General features: G+C 32.9%; 1 protein-coding gene across 1 annotated transcript in view; it reads left to right on the forward strand.

Annotated features, from left to right (window-relative positions):
• LOC106715386 (bromodomain-containing protein DDB_G0280777) overlaps positions 1-12,522 on the forward strand; it is a 32,564-nt gene extending 20,042 nt beyond the window's left edge. The window contains exons 2-6 of the mRNA XM_045682139.1: positions 4,987-5,123; positions 10,180-10,229; positions 10,556-10,853; positions 11,122-11,352; positions 11,431-12,522. Of these exons, the coding sequence (XP_045538095.1) occupies positions 4,987-5,123; positions 10,180-10,229; positions 10,556-10,853; positions 11,122-11,352; positions 11,431-12,456 (1,742 nt within the window). The 3' untranslated portion in view covers positions 12,457-12,522. The remainder of the gene's footprint in view (positions 1-4,986; positions 5,124-10,179; positions 10,230-10,555; positions 10,854-11,121; positions 11,353-11,430) is intronic.
• Positions 12,523-22,789: the final 10,267 nt, after the last annotated feature.

Here is a 22,789-nt window from a genome sequence, read left to right on the forward strand (position 1 = left end):
ACGCCGGCGCTACCTCCTGCCTGTACCCACTCAATCGATTGTTACAATCCAGAAAAGATCTAATAATATATATCTCTATCTACTATCTACTCACGGAACAATTTATGTTAAGAGGTAATCAATCAATGTAACGATTAATGAACATCACAAGTCACTATCATAGATTATTTATTCGATAGTGATTGAACGAGAATGATTATCCATAAAGTTTAATAGAATTAGCAAAGAGTAATCTTACTAATATTATAAATGCGAATGTTTGGATGTATGTTTGTTTGAAGGTATCTCCGGAACGGCTCAACGAATCTCGATGAAATTTGGCATAAATGTAGATGATAGTCTGAAAGAACATATAGGTTACTTATTACGTTTTTTTGTAATTCCGCGCGGATGGACTCGCGGGAGACAACTAGTTAGTTAATAAATAATATATAGTATACCAAATAAAACGCGATTAAATATTTAAAATTTGAATTATTTTGGTATGAAGGTAATTTTTATATTTATTCAGGTCAATATCTGTTTAGATAATTATTATTAAACATTATTAGTTGAATATAACTAACTATATTGGTGTTGGATAACTAACAAATTAATTAACTGAAACATAATACTTCCTGTTAAAATAGTTTATGTTTCACAGTTAACTTTTGCATTATGAAACAGGCTGTATTTTTGTCCTAAGAAATGTTTGTAAAGTTTTTGTTTAATTACTATTCCTCTTTAGAGTATCAATTTGTTTTATTTGTGCTAATTTTTTAAATATCGTTATCGTTAAAAAATATTATCTTACGTAAACATATATAGTCAAACCTTGATAAGCGAGAACACTATTAGGGAGTCATAGTCCGGATCCGATAGATGTACTCAATAAGCGAGAAACTCGGGTACTAGAGAAACCTCTAGGAGCGAGAAAATAGCGCGGTCTTTTAGGCTCTCGCATATCTAGGTTCGACTGTATCTTTCCATCATAAAGAGATTTACTTTTAAAATAACCAATCTTTTACTCTTACTTAACAATCGCTAAGCTACCATTAATTACTCGTAAATAAAAAAATAATAACTATCACTTTCATCGAATCATCGTATCGACCCGAAAACTTGACCTGTAGACAGTGACACAGTGGTCCGGATTCCACCACTTCGCGTGACCACCGCAACAACGTACATTGTATACGTTAGGAAGTTTACTTTTACTGTTGCTTAGGAACGTGAATGCACACGCAATCACTTTCGACTTTCAGTTAGGTTGTGGTTAAGGTTGGCACAGCGAGATTAAAAAAAAAAACAATTACCATTCCTAACAGCTATCAAATATTGGTTTGTCTGTCTGTTTTTATTTTTTTCTATTTATAATTAAATTATTATAATATGCCTAAAAATTAAAGAACGACTAACGTTAAATGTCTTAAACAATACCAAGCGACATAAAAATTAGCCAAGGAAATATTTAATTAAAAAAAATAACGCAGAGGAAATGTAAAATATTGCTGATTTTCTGTAATTTAATTGTATTTATTATTTATAATATTGGTATGTGGCAGCCCTAGATGCGATAGTGTGCGCTGCGATGCGCTCGCTCGGAAAGCTATTTTTTACATCCGATCTTCCAAACGCATCCATCAAACATAGGCTAGTTTACTAGACTTAAAAATTTACAGAGAATATTCAATTATAATAAGGAATGATTTAATTGTATATTTGTTTATTTGCGTTGAAAAGGCTCCAACACTACTAGCACAGATTTGAAAGAAATTTTCACTGTTGGAACGTTACATTATCCCTTGATAACTTAAGACTTTTTTTAATTCCGCGAGAGTGAAGTTATTGGCAACTGCTAGTTATTTATAAAGATCTAATTAAAGATTTTAATTGTGCTGTACGATTGCCAAATTTAGGAACTAGTCAAAAATAGTACTTTTTTTATAAAAAATTAACAACACTTACTGGGACAATTTGCCTACGACAAGGCCTACTTATAGCTCATTTATCTTAGTATAAAATATAGAGGAAATTAAGTTTACTTTCAATAACAAACAATGTAGATTTTTAAATGAGAATGTAGCTTTTGTAAAATTTTAATCAAACAAAGTATATTTAAGGCTACAAAATTGTATTTCAATTAATTTAAAATCCAAACAAATATAATCTGAACTCTAAAACAAGCGATTAAGGCGTATTTTTGTATACCTATTTAATTTAGCGACTGTATTCGGTGACCGTAATGGATCTGCAGCAAATGTATTCCTCTGTATGTAGTTCCTCTGGAGCGGATTGAGTCGAGCGACATCGTTAACTTAGTTGAATTCGTTAAGCCTTGTCCACTCTCAACTTTACAACTAAAGAATATAGTTACAAACTATGTTTACAGCGTAATTTTATTTCTTAACTTGCCTTTTCTTATAACCATGGGTCTTTACTACCTAAACACATTTATATAATAATGTAAGAATAAGAAGTTTGACCTAATAATAACCTTGTTAAAGTGTTACCTCATACCCAATTTGTGCCAAAAAAAAGTGTACAGTAAAAGTCCGTACTTCCTCTGAAGTAATTATTGTCGACTGTCTTCATGGTGGGTCCTGGCCACTTAACTATTTGCAATCTAATATTTTCAACCTGTACAGTCATGCACAAAATTATATGAAAGATAACTTTAATTCCTTTTTGTGAGAATTGAAAATGTTAATTTGCAAGCCTTTTCTACGCGATTGTACTTACTACTTTTGACGAACTCAACGTTCATTGTGGAAGTGTAATGAACATGGGAACTGGGTTGTATTGAACTGATGCTTTTCAAATAAGATCCATTTATCTTTTGTTCCATTATACTGGCTAATATGATATTATGTACAGAGGCATTTATTTCCTACCCATTTCGAAGAAATGTCATTTTTGATGCTAAAAACATTTGATCAAAAGCTTGCCATATCAACATACATACGTGCAAAATTATAACTGTCATGATTATATATTTCTGTACGATATTAGAATTTCAATGGTAAACGAATTTAATTCTTTAACTGTATATTTGTGTGTTACAGTCGAAGCTTTCTTTTTTTTGTATTCTCTCTTACAAAAATATAGATATTAGTGTGTAACCAGCTTTACTTCATAACAAATATTATTATCCCAATATTTCCACATCTAAGGAAAAGTAAGGAATGATAGGTCAATAAAATCTCGATAAAGACTCAATAAAGGATTTTATGTAAGTATTCATTATTAATTATCATGGTTTTATTTTAGGCTGTCTTTACGCTTAGAAATAAATTGCATATTTCATTCTTCGACTAAGAATGTCTTGTTAAAGTTAAGAATACTCACGAGTAATAATTAACGTCTAATATATGATGCTGTGACAAATTTTCAAACCTTATTATATTGTGAATGTCAAAGTATTTCGCCGAAATGAGTACGGAATGCACTTCCTCGATTATAAAAGTTATAAGTTATGGGTATCCGTGTGAAGCTAGGATGAGTTTCTGTCTAGAAAGACATCGGAATAATGTTTTATTTAAAGACAGCTAAACACAGACGCGTTTTGTCTAATGAGTGTGCGTTCCGGAGGCCTAATTTTTGTATATAATGCTTGTAAATTTAATTGGATTTGAGGGGAGTCATAATATGGAGAAATATTCTATTTCTGTGCGTCTCTTCCTTCGTCGATTAAAGATAGGCTCTCTACAATTGCGGATGTCTATGGATAATGGTTGCTACCTCATTTAGGCGAATTCAGATGGCCGCTTGCTCGTTCGTCGCCTTATAAAAAAAATCTTAACTGTCACTAAACAGCCGTACTGTTTAGTTAAAAATGTGCAGTTGAAACTGAAAGTGTGTGGCTGACTTAAGACTTAGCCGGTCTATCGTTAGCGCAACATATTCGCTAATGCAAGTTTGATTTCTCTTTTACTTGATGATACTGAGTACGTAATTTTTTGCATACTTCCTTATAAATAAAGCTTTGAAAAAGCACATTATGTTACCGCTTTATTATACCTAGAAATGACACAAGATTGTATAAAAACATCTCATGAAACTTGTTTTAATAACATAAACAAGTAAAGTATACCAAAAACATATTTGATATTTTTCAATTCAATTTAATTAATTAGAATATTTTTTGTACATGTTTTTCGACAGTAGAGATCATCATCATCATCATCAACAGCCTTTATCTGCCCACTGCTGGGCATAGGCCTTTCCCAATGCCTTCCACAGTACGCGGTCCTCCGCCTTTCGCATCCAACAACTTCCCCACAGTAGAGAACGATGTTAAATCTAATCGTTTGGTGTTAACCAGTACTAGACTTGAAAACCCTTAAGTTACTTTGGTGAATACCTCAAGAGAGAGCTTATTCCACTATACAGTACAAATTAATGTAACAATATGATTATGCAAGCTTTAACTTGCAGTTCTAATATGGGAAACTATTTTTTACTTGTATCTCGGCATTTAATTATTCTGTGCAGCGCTGTACCGCTTTAATACCATCTAAGTTTAAATGAATTTTGTTTGCGTGGCTTTGTAAAGCGCTGCAGCGCTGTGTGAGTCAGGAATGTCAGCAACAAACATTTCCCTGTCGTACTCATTATTCGTAAAAGCACTCGTGCGTTAGATTTTAATACAGCGGTTTACGTAAATTTATTCTTATAAAGCTTTTATTTATTGATAATGTAGAATTTTATTAAAAGGTTCAAAACATTTTTTTTAATTCAGTAGTCATAATTAAATTGTAACCTGATTATAATAATATTTAATTCCTTAGATTTTCTACACAGAATTTTTTTCTTGCAACTGACCTTTTTAATGGCATAACATTCTTTCCTAGTAATAAAGAACAAAGAGAGTGATATAGAAAGTCCAAGATAGAGTTAAGGGAGAGCGTATTGAAAGAGAATTGACTTAATTAGAGATCTAGAAATCTTTTTTTTTTTTTCACCAAGATTTGATTATGATTTCAAATATTGTATTCCTTGTTACAGCTGTAATTCTATGCGCGTACGCAGCCGAGGAGGTGGAGAAGAAGAATGAAATGACTGATTTGGTACAGATGGAGTCACAGGACAAGAGACAAGCGCAGGAAGGGAGCCAGGACCAATATAGATCGGGGAGAAAACAGGTAACATATAGTTGCGCAAAAACATGTACTTTTAACACTAGTTTTAGATAATAATTTATGACATTTATTAAATAATAGTGGAGTAGTTGAAATAACTCAGTAAATGGCGGCTTTATGCCTTTTTCATAAAACCAAAACAGTAAGACAGAGCAATATAGAGTGCAGTACAGCATTACACATCGAGAGACAGAAAAATTCTGTTTCCACAGTAAGTAGTTTCTGTTCTGCTCTTCTGTCGAAATTACTCTATTGTTTATTTTTATTCTTTGTGATAATCGAAGTTATCCTTCATAAATAATAAATAGAATTCATGATTATACATCAAATAGCTGTCCAGAGTAAACCCAGTCCCGTTGTCGTACTTTAAATTTCAAATACACGTCTTTCGTCTTTCAATGTCACTTACAGTTGTCCTAACTACACGATAACAAGTGACTTCAGTTCCCGGTTCTTTGAATTCAAATGTGCCGACATCTAACAGGATTTTATGGCTTCCTGGTACATGTACTGTTAGACGTTGAGTTTTGATGATTGTGTAAATAACAAGCTTGTCATTTATAGTTACAAAAGTGTCTTGATTAGACAGTTAAGAAACAAAGCATCCAGCAATGGGTTGGCAATGCAAGTTTTAATAAGTACCCACTTTGAATCAATTGCTTGTAACTGTAAGTTGGTTTTGGTTGTTGTTTTCAACAATAAAAATCACAATAAGCTTGTCCTTATATCAGTTACTAGCTAGCTTATGTTTGCCATCAATTACGTCGAACGTATTTCATGATTTTTTTACCCCTCTCCCGTCTTTGTCCCATCTGGTCACATTTATGAGACCCTACTTTACCAAGTGTGATGTCATATATTTTGCAATTTTAGCAAAAGATTACGGTAAGGCGAAGTGTGGCGGCATTTATCAAAGGCGGTGGGTCGACTCGTGACAATATAGCGAGTACAAAAGCAGAGTTGCAAATATTCTTATCTTATTCTTTAGTAGGCATGTAGTTTAAATTTAGTGTTGTAAAACTTAGATATAAAATACTACATTTAAAAAAATGTGAAGTCACACTTGTCCCGCTCCTTGTCAATGTCGCACTTCGTTGACCCCCTTCCATCTTCGATGGTCCCCCTATAAATTTTTGTATAAACTTTCACACATAATATCATTATGCGCAATAATTCCTGTAAAAGACCTATCGTTGGTTTCTGAGATAAAAATCCCTGGATAAAACATTGTCATTAAATTTATTATCTATGAACTAACAGATAACAAGATATTTTATTCAGGGATCTCAGAAACCAACGAGTAGTCTATAATACTTTGTAACAAATAGAAAAATTGTTGCTTTTATCATCCGTGTGAAGTTAAGGCGCTAGTGTAATAATAAAACAAGATAGCAACGAACACATAAAAGTTCTAAAAATAATGATTAGTTGACGATGTTTATGATTACTCTGTAATATAACATGTTAACGTTTCATAAGTATATAACGTTTTATAATCTACATATATCTATATATATAAAAGAAAGTTGTGTTAGTTACACCATTTATAACTCAAGAACGGCTGAATCGATTGGACTGAAAATTGGTGGGCAGGTAGCTTAGAACCAAGAAACGGACATAGGATAATTTTTACCCCGTTTTCTATTTTTTTTTATTCCGCGCGGACGGAGTCGCGGGTAAAAGCTAGTTATATATAAAGATATTAATCTTTCTCGTTCATAACCACAGTGTGGTGAATGTCAGCAAATTGAAATATGACAAGTGACATTTTGTAAACGACGTGCTCGAAATTAAATCGAAATTAATAAGAGATGTTATTAGTCTTTCATATTAATTTCTTTAAGGAGCTTCGGTGACTCAGGGGTTAAGCACTTGACTTGCGATCTGCAGGTCCTAGGTTCGAATGTGTTTTTCGATTTTCAATTTACATATGTACATTTATCTGACGTTCTTACGGTGCATTAAAACGTTGTAATACAACCTGCACATATCTGAGAAGAAATTCAATGATATGTGTGAAGTCTGCTAGTCTGCTCTGCTGTCAGTCGTTTATTTACGTAGGGACGTTTATTTCCTACCCATCGGTAAAATGTAGCGCTCACATTGACATTAGGTCAAAAACTTGACACAAGAGTTATACGATGTTCGATTTTAAGTGGGAAGCGAATTTAATTCTTTGAATGTACTTCGCCCTTTCACTTCTGTGTCCTAGATTCATCGTCACGATCGGCCCTTTGGCTTGTCGCAGAATATTCCAAGTCTATGTTGTGCAACATAAACAAGATTTTGTTCCTTAGATAACAATAACTTAACAATTGCCTAATGTGTTACAAAATGGACACTAACGGATACTCGTTAATCTTTAATTTATTCATTTATTCCATTTACATCACAACAAACTAAAAAGTGGTGAAGAAAATGTCTTGTGCCTTGTGCCATTAAGAAAAGTAGTAGCGATATAGCAAGTTATGTCCAGTTTGCACTTTACCAAACCTCTCAACGAGTCCAACGCTGGTATACAAGTGGAAAATGTAAATTCATACTGAAATGGAACCCAAGAGTGCATGCATAATTACTGGAATAATGTAAATAGACTTTTTAAGATCTATAATTCTCTCATACATAATCTAATATATAAAATTCTCGTGTCACAGTTTTCGTCACCGTACTCCTCCGAAACAGCTTGACCGATTCTCATGAAATTTTGTGAGCATATTCAGTAGGTCTGAGAATCGGCCAACATCTATTTTTCATTTTTTTTTAACTGCGCGCGGACGTAGTCGCGGGCGACAGCTAGTTTTTTTATAAATCTAACGGATTATCCAGCGTAAGTCAAAAGAGACGAATTTTTAAGGGTTCAGAAATACGCTATTTTTTCATGTAAGGTAATCTTTATTCAGAATGAAATACAAACATAAACCGTATTTTGATCCGTTCCATTAAGAACATTTGAACATTTGAGTCGAACAGAGGTCACGAAAAGACTTTCATTTCTAAGATTTAAAGATGTCATTATTCGGATCCTATGTCTAAAAGTATTGTAAAGGTCAACGAACTTCTTGTCTATTTTCTGCACAAGTATATATATAAAATGTTACTTATAGATAAAGCCTTCCTTTAACCGACCATTAATCTTAAATGGTATTTCTGGATTCGTCTCCATAACAGATTATACTAAAAAAAAGGTACTAGTAATCGAATGAATGACTCGCAAAAGGATTTTTGCTACATCACTCATATTACAATATCAATTTCAATTATTCGAAATTTATCCATACAAATAGAAAAAGCTAAAGAATTTGTTTCGTCGCGCAAACATAAAAAATGTGATTTGAAAAAATATTTTTGCGTCATAGTCTTCTCGCCTTTTTTCTTTCAATGAACTAATTCCATACTTCTCCATTACAAGTGACCATCCAAATATTAATTAAGGCTAGAGAAGCCAAGGAGAAACAATAATAAGACGATAAGAATGTAAAAGCGGGTTATATGCTATAGTTTTAGGCATCTACAAAGCTAGCGCGTACCATCTTTTGACCACATCATCACCTCATCGGGTGGGATCGTGGTCAAGCGCTAACTTTTTAAATATAAAAACCTATAATTATTATGAAGACAGCAATTTAGGATTTGACGTGTTGCTGAATTGTAGCCTTTTATTATTTAGAAAATTGTAGCCTCTCACTGTAATTACTTGTGGAGGTCAACTGCAGTGCTTGTTATAACTATTATAGTTCCTACTTTCTCCTTAAACTATCGTAAGATTAGCAACTTTTAAATTAATGTTGATATAAAAAAATGTAGCTTGAAAAAGTAAATGTAAATTCAAATCTATATTTAATTGCCGCACTCAGAGATGCTTAATGGCTTCTAAGGATGTCTCTTACTGTAGGAAAATAAGTTTTATTATAAGATGAATTCAATACTACTACGAGTATAACATTAAAATTACCGATTAAAAAAAATTAAAAAATCATCCTTTTCGCCAAATTGGTATAAGATAGGAGAGACAATTAGCGCTTCTCACTTAGAGATAATACAGTTGAACCGTCCTGATGGACGACCTCCTTGGGCGAGGAACTCTGGTTAGAGAGAAACCGTTAAAAGCGATAAAAACTTGGATTCTCGCTTAACCAGGTTCGACTCTATACCAAAATAAGCATATAAATATCACCTATCTGGTGTGAAATGTCACTGTTGAAATTATAAATAGAATTGGATTCTTTGATGCAATGAAATTCTTACATGTCGTAAGAATTTCATCGCATCCAAGTCTGCGTTATTCACAAATTGAGTAATTTCATTTGTCGACTTTGGCGCTCTTAATACTGTTTTAATAACGTCTCCTTACATTTCATAATCTGACGTTGTTAAAGTAGCAAAATAACTGAATGTTACGCGAGGAATAGCAGTTGCAATAGATAATAACACGTTGTTGCATTGTGAATAGCATTACAGCGGACTGTTATTTTATAATTATAACAGTTGTGAAAATAACTATTTTTATCACAGGCGCGAATGCGACGTTCTTAAATAAATATTTTGCAAGAAATAATTTTATCTTCTTATTACGTAAAATGAAAAAAATACTTTTTTACTCTAATGACAGAATCTTGTGGTTGGTGTAAATTATTTTTCTGAGCATTTAAAACTTGAAATATAAGAACATTATTAAATTACATAAAATCACAGCGACTGGAAACCATAAATTACTCAATAGTAAACTAGTTTCAGAATTAGTTCATGTTGTTGATATTTGATTGCACGTTGTACCGTATGATTTGCGAGGTTCCACTTGTATTGCATAAATTTGTCGGTTGGTTGAACTCTTGGTATCGTCAGTTGGTTTAAACGTGGACGAACAATGTTCCGATCTATCACCGCTTTCACCGAGCGAGTAACGCGACATCTAGTAGTAATTACTGTACGACAACTACTGTTATGACATTCTACAGATTGATGATAATGACTTTTAAATTACTATTATATTTATCACTTTATTCGTATGATTATTTTATGATTTATATAAAAAATAATGTAATTTTTTTTCTGTTACAAGGAACAAGTTGCACCAGTACAAGAAAATCCAGAAGAAGATAAATCAAAAGGGTTTGTAGTTATTTCTGTTTTAATAGAAACATTTTAATAAAACGAAATTCCACAAAAAAACTAAGAACCTCAATAAAATTGTACTAAATGAGGACCACTAATATTGACCAGGCACACAAAATCAAACGAACCTAACTTGAAATAATTAGAGAGGAATATATAAAGGCATATCGCTAGAAGACTTGCTATTAAATTCCTTAATTTTCACAATGGGGCAGAAGAAATTTAGAAACTTTGTGATAGGCACAACTTGCACTATGTTGCTTTTTCGCTCAATTTTAACTTAAAATTCCTGTATATTCCTAACATTACGTTTCAACTTCCAGAAGTGGTCAAACGGAAGAATACCGTCCAGGGCAAGTATTCTCACTGAACCCGCAAGAACTGATGGAGCTACAGCCGGAGAGGAAGGCACCGCTGGCCAGTAATCAGCAGCTTCAGCAGCTGCAGCAGCTGCAACAACTGCAACAGTTGCAACAGCTGCAACAGCTACAACAGCTGCAACAGCTACAGCAGCAGCAACAGCTGTATAGCCCACAGCAAGAACAGAAACAAAACTTGCAGCAAAGTTTACAACAAAATATACAGCCCTTCTACTATTTGGACCCTCAACTGGCTGGACAGGTGAAAACTACTCTTTTATTTAAATTTAGGATAGTATTTTCATTATTTTAGCACTAAAAGACAAATAGTTCAGCAAAAAGACACAAGAAGAGTTGCAAATAAATAGATGTTTGTCTAAAGAGCTTTGAGTACACTAAATCACTCATCAAGAATGTAACCGGTGTCGTCACTTACGTCCACAACTACTTACTTATAAAAATACAGTTAATCTTACCAACTTTAAGTCAATGTTTGAAATGTATATTAAAAATAAAATAATTACTTCCAGGTGTCTCTCCAACCATCTCATACCGTCATCGCCCGTCCACACTACACTTCCAACGGAGGTGAAGCTTCAGTAGGGGCCGCGCTATCAGTGAGCGACAGCGGCAGCGCTACCGCCCATCCCTTCGACCAAGAACTCCTGGCGCTGTTCAACCAAGCAAGGCAGGAAGACGACAGATCTCAGATATATACGCAGCAAATCTTGCCTCAAGCTCTCGGACAACAGTATCAGCAGGTGAGATAACCTTTATAGTGCTTTTGGTTCTCATATTTAGAGTCACTAAATTTAACCTTTTACATTTTTTAATTTCAGGTGGAAAGGTACGTAACAAAGCCAACTAAGAAACCAACTAAACTGCGCCCGAAGATCCAAGTGGTACCAACACAAGCGTCGACAGCCCCTCAGCAATATCTTATCGAAACAACCAATGTGCAATCACAAGCGCCGGCGCTACAGTACCGCCCCATTCAATCGCAGCGTACTGGACAAACCCTCCGCTACATTCCCTTGCAAGCCGCTCAGCCCGCCGTATCCCAACCTTTGTATGAACGTCCTGAATCTCAAGGTCTGAAAATCGTTCCTGCTCCAAATCTACAGAACCTATCGCCGCAATCTCAAGGCAACTACGTCTTCGTACCTCAGTACCAACAACCGGAACCAACTCAGCAAACGCAATACAAATTTGTTGACACACAAAGACAGACGATTCAATCAGTAAGACAAGAACAACCGAGAATTGCGGTCGAAAGGCCGTTGGCGTACTTAAAGCGGGTCCCTGAACCTGAGAAGGCACGAACAGTTAAAATTTACAACCAATCCGGTCTCGAAGGTCTATCAGGCGTTCCTCAAGGTGGTCAAAATGAACAATACTATCTCAGACCTCTATACAGACAAAACGAGCAAAGACCTAGGTACGATTTATCAGCACTGGCTTTAAGATCTTTTGAACAAGCACGAGCTGTTGAATCGACGAAATCTCCTTTATCCACAATTTACGTCCACAAGAATACATCTCCTAAGAAAGCGGCGAGACCTTCGGTAAGGATAGAATCTCAGAGGGAACAATCGGCTAGCTCTGAATATGCCATCGAGCAAGGGAGAGCTTTAGAATACCAGCGTCCTCAGTTGCCTCCACCGAAAAACAACAAGGCTTACACTCCTGAAGAGTTCCAGGCTTTGGTAGCTGCAGGTTACTCAGTGACACCGATACCAGTTGGTAATGTAGGTGAACAACCAGCGCAGTCCCGGTCTTCAGTAGAAGCGATACAGATCCCTCAACGACGCGTTTACAATAAGCGTAATCAATACTTGCCTCTAAGATCTGATGAAGCGCCTTAAAATTTATAACGACTATGTACAGAATTTTAGAATTAACGATAGATAATAAAATATTTTGTAATTTAATAGTCTTTGATTTATAATGTGTTGCAATTTGTCCACATTCTGAACACTTACACTTTAACAGAATAAAAGAGATGAAAAAGTATTTTATAAATTTGTTTCGGCTGTGGCAATCCATAATAATCAAACAAATCTGCGTAAAACTACGAACCGTACAATTATATTTGAGTACTAGTAGTTGATAAGAAAAATATACATGTAGCCTATGACACCTGGGAATAGTGTAACCTCCCAACAGTAATACATTTTTTTAATCTTTCCTCTCTATAATAATACTAACTGTCGTCCGCGAATATGTCCACGCGGAATTAAAAAAAATACACAAAAAGTAACCTATATATTCTTCCAGAATATGATTTCATCTATGCCAAATTTCATTTAGATTCTTTAAGCCGTTCTGGAGATACCTTCAAACAAACATCCATCCAACAAAACATTGGCATTTATAATATTAGTAAGATAGGTGTTGTTTCAACTCGACAGCCTCCTCTATAAGGCCTCGAGGCAATAAATAGCAAAATCTTTGATGTCAAAATCTTTAACCATAGTTTTGTTTCAAGGCTTTTCATTTTGACAACACGAATTATTTAAATAATAACGTATAACTAACAAACGAATCTATTCAAGATGTCTTCATTATCAGCTCAATATACGTCCCTACTGAGGGCCTCGGAGCCTACCCCAAGTTAGGGGTGAAGATGTCTTACTGAAATTAAATTTTAGGAAAAGTATTTCCTTTAATCCATTGAATTAGATTGGAAGACTACAGAAAGGGTTCTAAATTTCTTTAAAATTAAATGCCTTTTTGAAACAGGATCAAATTAACCACATTTTTCTATTTCGCTTGATATAAAGTACATCGTTGTAATGTAAATTGAAGTGAGAAAAAATACGACGAAAGTAATCGATATTATAGTAATTTAAAACTTTTTTTTTTGGCAAAAAAGTGGAACTATTTGGTTAGTATTATACTATTAAATTTTGTAATTTTATTCCTCTCTGATGTAAGAGAATTGAGCGTTGCAAAAGTAAACCAGAAAATTAGACCGAAATGGAATTTGAGTCAGGGAACAAATTTCATTATAAGGGTAATATTCTTGGGAAATGTATTTTTGTTATCTTATTACCGGCAAGTACTTTATTCATATTATTCAGCTCTCACTCACGACTCCGTCCGCGCGGAATTAAAAAAAAAACATAATAAGTAGCCTATGTGTCCTTCTAGACTATGATTTACATATATGCCAAATTTCATCGAGATCCGTTGAGCCGATCTAGAGATACATTCAAACAGCCATCCATCCAAGGTGGGATTCCACTGACGAAACACGTGTACAAAGGTATTTCATGTCTTTTTACTCGTGATTAGACAATAGAAACATACGGTAAAATTACTCAATGTGATCAGAGAAGAAACATAAAAAAGTATCTCAAAAATGCAAAGCACACTAAAGTCACAAAGCTGACATCTAACCGCGTATTACGTGTTATAAATGGCGACACGCCGACACTGGTACAAGGATAATAACAAAAATCTTTTACATTTACACTTCCGTGTATTTCTGTACAATATTATTATTCACCCTGCTTTCAAGCTTCTCAACGCGCCTTTGCCTTTCTTTTGGTTATTTACCCTCACAAATTATATATGTTACAAAAATAACGCTTACCTAATGGTAAAGGGTATTAAATACGAAAGAAAAAACACAATGACATATTTAACAGTCAATCCAAAGACCAATAAACTGAGGATAATAAGTAAAGAATAATCTCTTCCAAATTTTCAAGTCTTAAGAGCGGCCTTGCATAAGCTGCAAGCATTGAGTACCTATTGCTTTAAGTGGTCGATAAGGTGATCAGCTGTTGTTAGTACCGACTGTTAGAAAATTATAAAATTACATCCATAAGTTCATCCCTAAGAGTTAGTAAGCTGTCAATTAAAAGAACACCCATCACATTTGTCGCGAACGCACGCGAATTAGTTCGGTAAAAAACTAAGTATGTGAACTACAAAAACCCAAGAAAAAAAAAAGTATGTGAACTGGCAACATTTTTCTCCTTTCAACTTCAGAATATATTAATTATGGCGGGTAATGTTTTACTCACTTTCTGTTTTAAACCCTTGCTTTAGGATGTTCATCTTACATAGACATTGGCGGGGTGCAAAACCCTTACTTAAAAATGTTCATCTTACATGAAGATCGACGTGGTACATGGTAGGTACCTCGATTCAGTGATGGATGCATTCCGATTTAGAGTTATGATCGAAGTGGTACGTAGGTACCTCGATTAAGTGACGGGTGCAGCCCGATTTAGAGTTAAGATCGACGGGGTACCTAGGTACCTCGATTCAGATACGTGTACACATGCGTGCGTAGGTACGTATATTCAGAGTAGACAATTCGTGACTACAGTAACAGAGGTGTAGTTCACGACAACATTCCTCTAGAAGAAAAAATAATAGCCGCGATCTTTAATAGCGTCTCAGGAAAGTTTTAATTACAAAATAGACATTGAAGAATTCTGAATTCGTATTAACGTATGCTCTCCAGATTGACCTAGATTCCGCGAGTGTGCTATCAATTTCCGCGAATCTCGAATCTATTTGCAACGGCAAACATAACCACAGTTTATCTAGTGCACACGAAAATTACTATGTGCAATTTAAAAACAAACATTTTAACTAAATTATTGTAATAAAAAAGATTTTATATAAAAATGCTAGTAATTAAATGTAGTAATTACAATTAAAATTTTATTGGTAATATAAATTACAGGTCATAAAAGTAAAAGTTATAAAATCAATGTTATCAAACAAAATCTTGATATAAACTAAGAAATTGTTTACACAAAATAATTTCATTAAATTGAGCACACAATTAATATGTTATAATATATTTTAGTCAAAAAAAATCTTCAAAGTTATACAAAGCTGATGCCATGATTTTAATCTACTTTTAAATTATATAATATCTAAACTAATAAATAATAACCTTAAAATGTCATAAGTATTATACTTACGTGTTGCGAAGAAACAATTGAACAATTATTAACACTTCATTTTTATAAAAAAAAGTCAGTAAGGCTTCGCTATATTACATGGAAACATTAGCCACACTTTGGTATTAATTGAATTATATTTTTTCTATCCTGATTTGGACATTTTATTTCCATGTTAAACATTGCGAGGACTGAAAAGCGCTCCGGAATAACTACCAAGTTGTTTGACATATCGATGACAGTTGCTTACGAAATACCCTCAATTATGATAATTTAATTTGTTCCGATTTACAATGTAAATGATATCTTAAGGTCTTATTTTGGTTACTTACAAGTAGAATTTTTTTTAGAAACATTTATTTGAGTATAATTACTCAAATAAATGTTTCTAAAAAAAAATATTAAAAATATTAAAAGCCGATTAAAAATATTAAAAGCCGATTAAAAATATTAAAAGTGATAAAACACCTTAAAACAAATTAAACTTTAAACTAATTAAATTCACGAATAATATCGTCGTTTTTATAAAAAAAAATTAAGAGTGCGAACTAATTATTCAATTAATGGATTCGGTTAAAAAAATGAAAAATAAAAAACAAAATTATGTTATTACCCTTGTAGTCTATTTGTGTTACTAAAATAAAAGTAACTTATTTTTCTCAATAGCTTTACATCAAATATTAAATCCTTAATCTTTCCTTTCAAACAACAATCTTCTCAAGGAATGTAGCCGTACCCATAAAAACACTATAAAGATTTCGTTTACTCTATACCAAGTCTATTAGCAATAAAAACCGCTCTCTATTAAGTAATTTAAGAGTTATTCCGTAAGCAGCAGTTAAATAAAAAGAAATGTTTGAAGCATTGACTTTTTTACTGTCTAAATAAGAAACGGATGTGGCATATTTGGATACACAACAATGTTAGAATAGCTCTTGTTAAAATACAGTACATAGCAAAATTAATATTTTTTAAAAGATTTTTTATTTACTGACAGATTTATCCAGATTTAATATAATATTTATTTTTCGTTTTTGTTTTATTGCTATTCATAACCACCAGGCGACAATGGATTCCGATAGGATAAAATGATTCTACCTAGAACTTTCTAGAAGATAAAAGTATTAAATTAAAGAAATGCAAATAAAAGTGAAAAAGATATTAGAGAAGAGGTGCAAAGGCATAATTAGAAGTGTCTGTTTTTACGAGTATATGAATAATGTTTGATTTGGAAACGTGCATTAATTCTTTAAACGTCTCGTTGCCTTTTTTCTTTTCCTTTTGTTGGCTCGCAAACAAACAAGTGAAGAAGAATCGCATACATACAGTACGGATGAGGATACTTTAAATCTGTCTTTAGAAAGCAGACATTTTTTATGGTTTTCAATTTAGGGTTACAGTTTTTGGTATCTACCTAAAAATGAACTATTGAATTTATAATTAATAATAAAAATAAACAAAATTCTAAAAGAATTTGCACGATCAGAAATCATATTTTAATTGAAACTGCAAGGTTTCAAGTAAATCTTCCTTCAGCGGGCGCTCGCTAATAAAAAAATGAATGGAACAAAAATTTATCGGAAACTCTATTAACGTTCGTATAATCCGTTTCGAATTAGAACAAGCTTATAGGAAGTACTAACACTTTTCATATAGTCTTGTGTATAAGACGTTCAGATCATCAGACAAATTGATATCTCTGAAAATTAAAAATTTCAAATTAAGCCAACACTCTAAAAAGTAAACATTTTTTTCACTAATATTCTTTGGTAATATTTATTAATTTGAAACCTATTGTGTTGGTATAAAAGGTACTATATCGTAGTATACCGTAGATATTTCGTAGAGGGTTCGTAGCTCGTATTCGAGCTACGCTTTGATTAATTGGGTCTCTGCATATCTACGCAAATAGATCTGCTGTCATGGAAATTGATCACTACCTCGCTGAATCTGGGTCACAACTATTTTAAATTCACGCAAGAATAAACATTGCATTGTAATTTATTCTTCGCTATAAATTATTCGTTCCGTTTAAAATAATTGTTAAAAAATGTGTTAATTTTAAAACAACATTTTGAAATTAACAAATTATAAACAAGGAAATGATAGATTAATTTAAATATAAATAAGCCAGACTCATGGCGGTCGGAATTTTGGGGCTCAACATTCCGACCGCCATGAGACAAATCGCGGACAGAGCGATGTGGAAGCAGCAAGCGGCACTTCAAGATGAGCACGAGCTTCAGTAATGAAGAGCACTAAGAAGAAGAAGCCAGACTAACCGTGTGTTTCTGAGACCAAATCCCCCCTTTTAAAACATATTCTTATCCCTGTAATTTTCTTTGACAAAAAAGAAATAACAATACGTTTTAAACTGAGATTTTCAGTAACTCACACACAAATGTACTTCAATGACGATCTGGAGAAAAAAGAATCGCATGAAAACTCATTTCTAAAAATCCGTAATGACTTTAAAAACCGGTAGGTCTCTCGTTGCACTTAAAACTATATTATATCAGTTACGGTAGAGCTTATTTAAATACCAGTAGTAAATTAAATACTAGTAGTACTAATAGTAAATGCTCCGTCCGCATGGAATTATAAAAAAATATAACAAGTAGTCTATGTGTTCTTCCAGACTATGTTCTACATCTGTACCAAACTATCATCAAGATACGTTGAGCCGTTCCGGAGATACCTTCAAACAAACATCCATCCATCTAAACATTCGCATTTATAATATTAGTAAGATAGTAAGATATTAAGATTGAAAATTTTATAAAATCTTCTATCCCGAAGATTAGACGCCACTTTTATTGTTAACTTGTCTTCTCTGATATTAACATGTTAATTAAAATCCTCATTAAGATAATATTGTTTGTTAACTCAACGAAATGTGAAAATTGTCACATCGTATTAATTATAAAGCTCACTGAATATATTTGGATATTTCACATGATGTGATTTATGCTTCATAAATATGTTTATTGAATAAATTTATAAACATGTTTATATTACGTGTGATAACAGACTTAATGATACTTCAAAGACTGAAATAATAAGGAAGTTTGTCATAAAAATGAAAAAAAAATATACGAAATATTGTAGGAAAATAATTTAAAACAAATTAAGGATTCATATAAATAGGCTAAAAGCGATGAAAACCATCCACTCATGTTCACACATGTTCGCGGAGCTTCGCGATATTATTATGAAGCCGCCAAATAAGATAAGAAAGAAGAAGTTACATCTGTCTGTTTGAACGTAATCTCAAAAACTAATTGCATTGTCATTTTCCTAAACAATCTAATATCAAAAGTTAATTAACGTCTTTACCTCTACGAGTATACGAATTTTGTCAACACTTAAAGATGTCTATTACCAGCGATTACTTCGTTATATGGTAGCTAACTCCATATTTGCCACGTTCTAATGTAATAAAGACATTAATATCTCACAAAGGTAATATTTATAACTTGATAAAGTTTTTAATTTTATCGCTTATTTCGATTACGAATATAAATAGATGTATTATTCACTCACTTTTAATTAAAAAACTTCGATAAAGATTTATTATACATAGAAGAGCTAGTTTATATTACTATAGGAGTGGCAAATTCAATTATCATCCTAACATCGACCTCTGTTTGCATCCAATTTTCGACATTCGAAAGTGAATGCACACTAATTGATTATGATTTGATTGGAGTTGACATTTCATGTGATTTATACGAAACTAGCTTTTACCCGCGACTCCGTCGGCGCGGAATAAAAAAAATGTACACAAGATAAAAAAAGTTCCTATGTCCGTCTCCTAGTTCTAAGCTACCTCCCCATCAATTTTCAGCTTAATCAGTTCGACCGATCTTGAGTTATAAATAGTGTAACTAACACGACTTTCTTTTATGTTATACTAGCTTTTACACGCGACTCCGTCCGCGCGGAATAAAAAATAGAAAACGGGGTAAAAATTATCCTATGTCCGTTTCCTGGTTCTAAGCTACCTGCCCACCAATTTTCAGTCAAATCGATTCAGACGTTCTTGAGTTATAAGTAGTGTAACTAACACGACTTTCTTTTATATATATAGATAGATGCGAATGTTTAGATGGATGGATGCATGTTTAGTTGAAGGTATCTCCGGAACAGCTCAACGGATCTTGATGAAATTTGGCACAGATGTAGAACATAGTCTGGAAGAACGCATAGGCTATTTATTACGTTTTTTTTTTAATTCCGCGCGGATGGAGTCGCGGGTGACAGCTAGTGATTAATACATTTACTTTAAACTTTATTTCTGGCGCATTTGTACATATTATGGTGATCCAATCAAAAAAATGTTAATTGTGAGTCAAGCGCAGATAAAACTAGGCTACTAAGAAACACTTAACAAACTACAACATTTCTGGAATCAATTAACCATGGAAGTTAAGTAAACTTGTTGGGTGCACGAATTGGCCGGGTCGACCGGTATAATACCACGACCACACAGAAGACAGGCGTAAAGTGGAAGCAATTCCGTGTTTCGTATGATGAGTGTGGTACCAGAGGCCTAATTTTAGTCCTCTTTCCTTCCAGAAGAGGGGACGCATAGCAAGAAGAAATATCCTCTTTCTGTGCTTCCCCTTCTCCGTTGATTAAAGGTAGGCAACTCATCTGCATTTGCGGATGTCTATGGGCAACAGTCGCCTCGCTATTGCGGCGAATCCAGGTGGCCGTTTGCTCGTTTGCCACCTTATGATATAAAAAAAACTGTCTCATTAACTTTGTTCTTGTCTGTTTTTGCTATAAAAATGTATACGAAATTATAAATGACAGGTACGTGATATCAGATAATAATAAATATGTCCCATAAAGCGTTTATTGAACCAGCATCCGTCAGGCTACATGTTGACGTTTGCGGAGATTGAATTTATACAACGTTTGTTGTTTAGAGATGAAACAAATTGGAATCGTGACGTGAAATCCTAAGCCCAATTTACTTAATGCATACACAGAGGTTACAGGTTTATATGTTCGATTTAACATTCGGTTACATTTTTTTATAATTTTTCTTCTTTCTTTCATTATTCGTATTCAATTGGTCAATATCTGGGTGACCATTGAAATCATTGGTTCCCCAACTTTTATCATCTTCGTTGTCATCCTAGTAACCCTACATATATTACTTTACCGCTATTTGCGATTACTTTTCCAAAAAATGTATCTACACTACTGTAACCGTAAGTTTTGAAAATTCTCGGACGATGTCTGTACTAATGCAACTGACATTGTGAGATTTAAAATTCATCTTTTTTCTTTGTCATTTCATTACTCAAACTTTTATTGATTCGTTATTAAATTTTTAGTAGGCTGTTTTTTTAATGTCAAAAAAAAAATATCGTGGTATTTTGATTCTGTATTTTAATTCGGCACACGATTGTTAAAAAGGTATAAGAAATCGTTTCTACGTTTTCTTATATCTGCCAGATATACGATTTATAGATCATGATATAAAAATGTTAGACTCAAAAAATTGTACTTTCCGTGTAACATAAATTTTAGTTTTTTAATTATGCTTTTTTAATCTTTTAGGATGACTTAATAAAAAGCTTTTTTTTCGATCATTGAATGTTTGGAACAAATCTGATCATTTTCATTAGATTGTTGCGTTCCTTTAAAATAAGCTTCTCATTAAAATTAATTATTTAAATGAATCCATAACTTTGAGGAATAAAAGAAAAATAAGTTCTAGACATTTAATACCATTTAAAGAAGTCTAACAGAACAAGAAACAAACTATACATTTCTCAAATATTTCTATTTATGACTAGACATAAAATACATTGATTATAAACATACTTTTATGATTAAAACAAAATCACATTCAGACGTAAGTTATATATATTATATCATTCGAACTATATATTTTTAAATATTTTCATAACGGCAAGTGCTGGAAACTTCAGGAATATTAACAAAATTAAACATTTCTATTAAATATATCAAAAAGAAAAATAAATATAACAATACTTTAACAGATTTGTAGAAGTTCTAAGAACAATAACGTGACTAGAATAATTACGACAAAGATATATATTACCTTTAGATTGACTATTTCATACAAGTTTGACTTTCGTAAGACGATTTTCTAAATGTAAACTACGTGTGACACAAATGTTTACAATTGTGATAAAAAAAATTAAAAGTAAACCAAAACTATTTTAATTTATTTTTAATTAGTGTTTTATAAATTCCACGATTAATTATATTTTTAAACTTTACTGAAACTAAGAAATAAAAAATAAACATTAAAAAAAAATATTCGATTTATGATGTAAATATTGTAATGTAAATAAACACTGGAATAATTTGCCACAAAAAAGGCTTCCGAAGACCTTCTAACATGACTCACTTTTGTGCTCCGAACTCTCCGTCTAGACGCTATGTATGACTAACGACTCATAAGAATTAATTACAATCAACTACAAGTAAATAATAACTTATTTAACTTTTTAAAACTAATGTATAATTTATCTTACACTAAAAAGGACAGTGCTCCACATCAAGTAGGATAAACACTAATTAAGAAAAGTATAGAGGTATAAAAGGGTTAGTAAAAACACTACAAGGTCTAATATAGTTTTTTTTTTTGGTATAATCTCTACATTTAAATTTATGTATACGAAATTTCTCACTACAGCTTTCATATGAGACCTTTTAAAAGATCTTTAATCTTAATATCTTGTAGACATATATTTATTTTTACATTAATACTTAATCATGATAAAAATCATTAACTAATATAGGAACGGCTAAAACATTCACGTACATATTTCCGGTGTCGGCACCGACTAGTTTCGAGCCCATCGGGGGCCCTTCATTAGAGTGAGTGGGACTGGTATTATTTCGCGGAGGCCCGTCGCTCAGTCAGCCCCCGATGGGCTCGAAACTATTCGGTGCCGATACCGGACATGTGTACGTGAGTGTTTTAGCCGTTCCTATATTAGTTAATGATAATGTCTCACGAAAGTTTGTATAACATGTTAAAATCTGTAACCAACTGATTAAAATTCGCAAAAACTTTGTCTACTACAAGTAATAATAATTTAGAGACAATGTCAGTGCCCCCGAATCGAATAAACTATCCTTTTTTTATTTATTTAAAACATTGGGTCGTAACAACATTGCAGTTAACAAGAAAATCAAGAATTTGCTAAAAAAAATGCTCGTTTATTATGTACAAAGCGGTAAACTATGTACTACTACCATATAATATGACAAATACTAA

Source organism: Papilio machaon, chromosome 18 (assembly GCF_912999745.1).
Source record: "Papilio machaon chromosome 18, ilPapMach1.1, whole genome shotgun sequence".
Lineage (NCBI taxonomy): Eukaryota > Metazoa > Arthropoda > Insecta > Lepidoptera > Papilionidae > Papilio > Papilio machaon.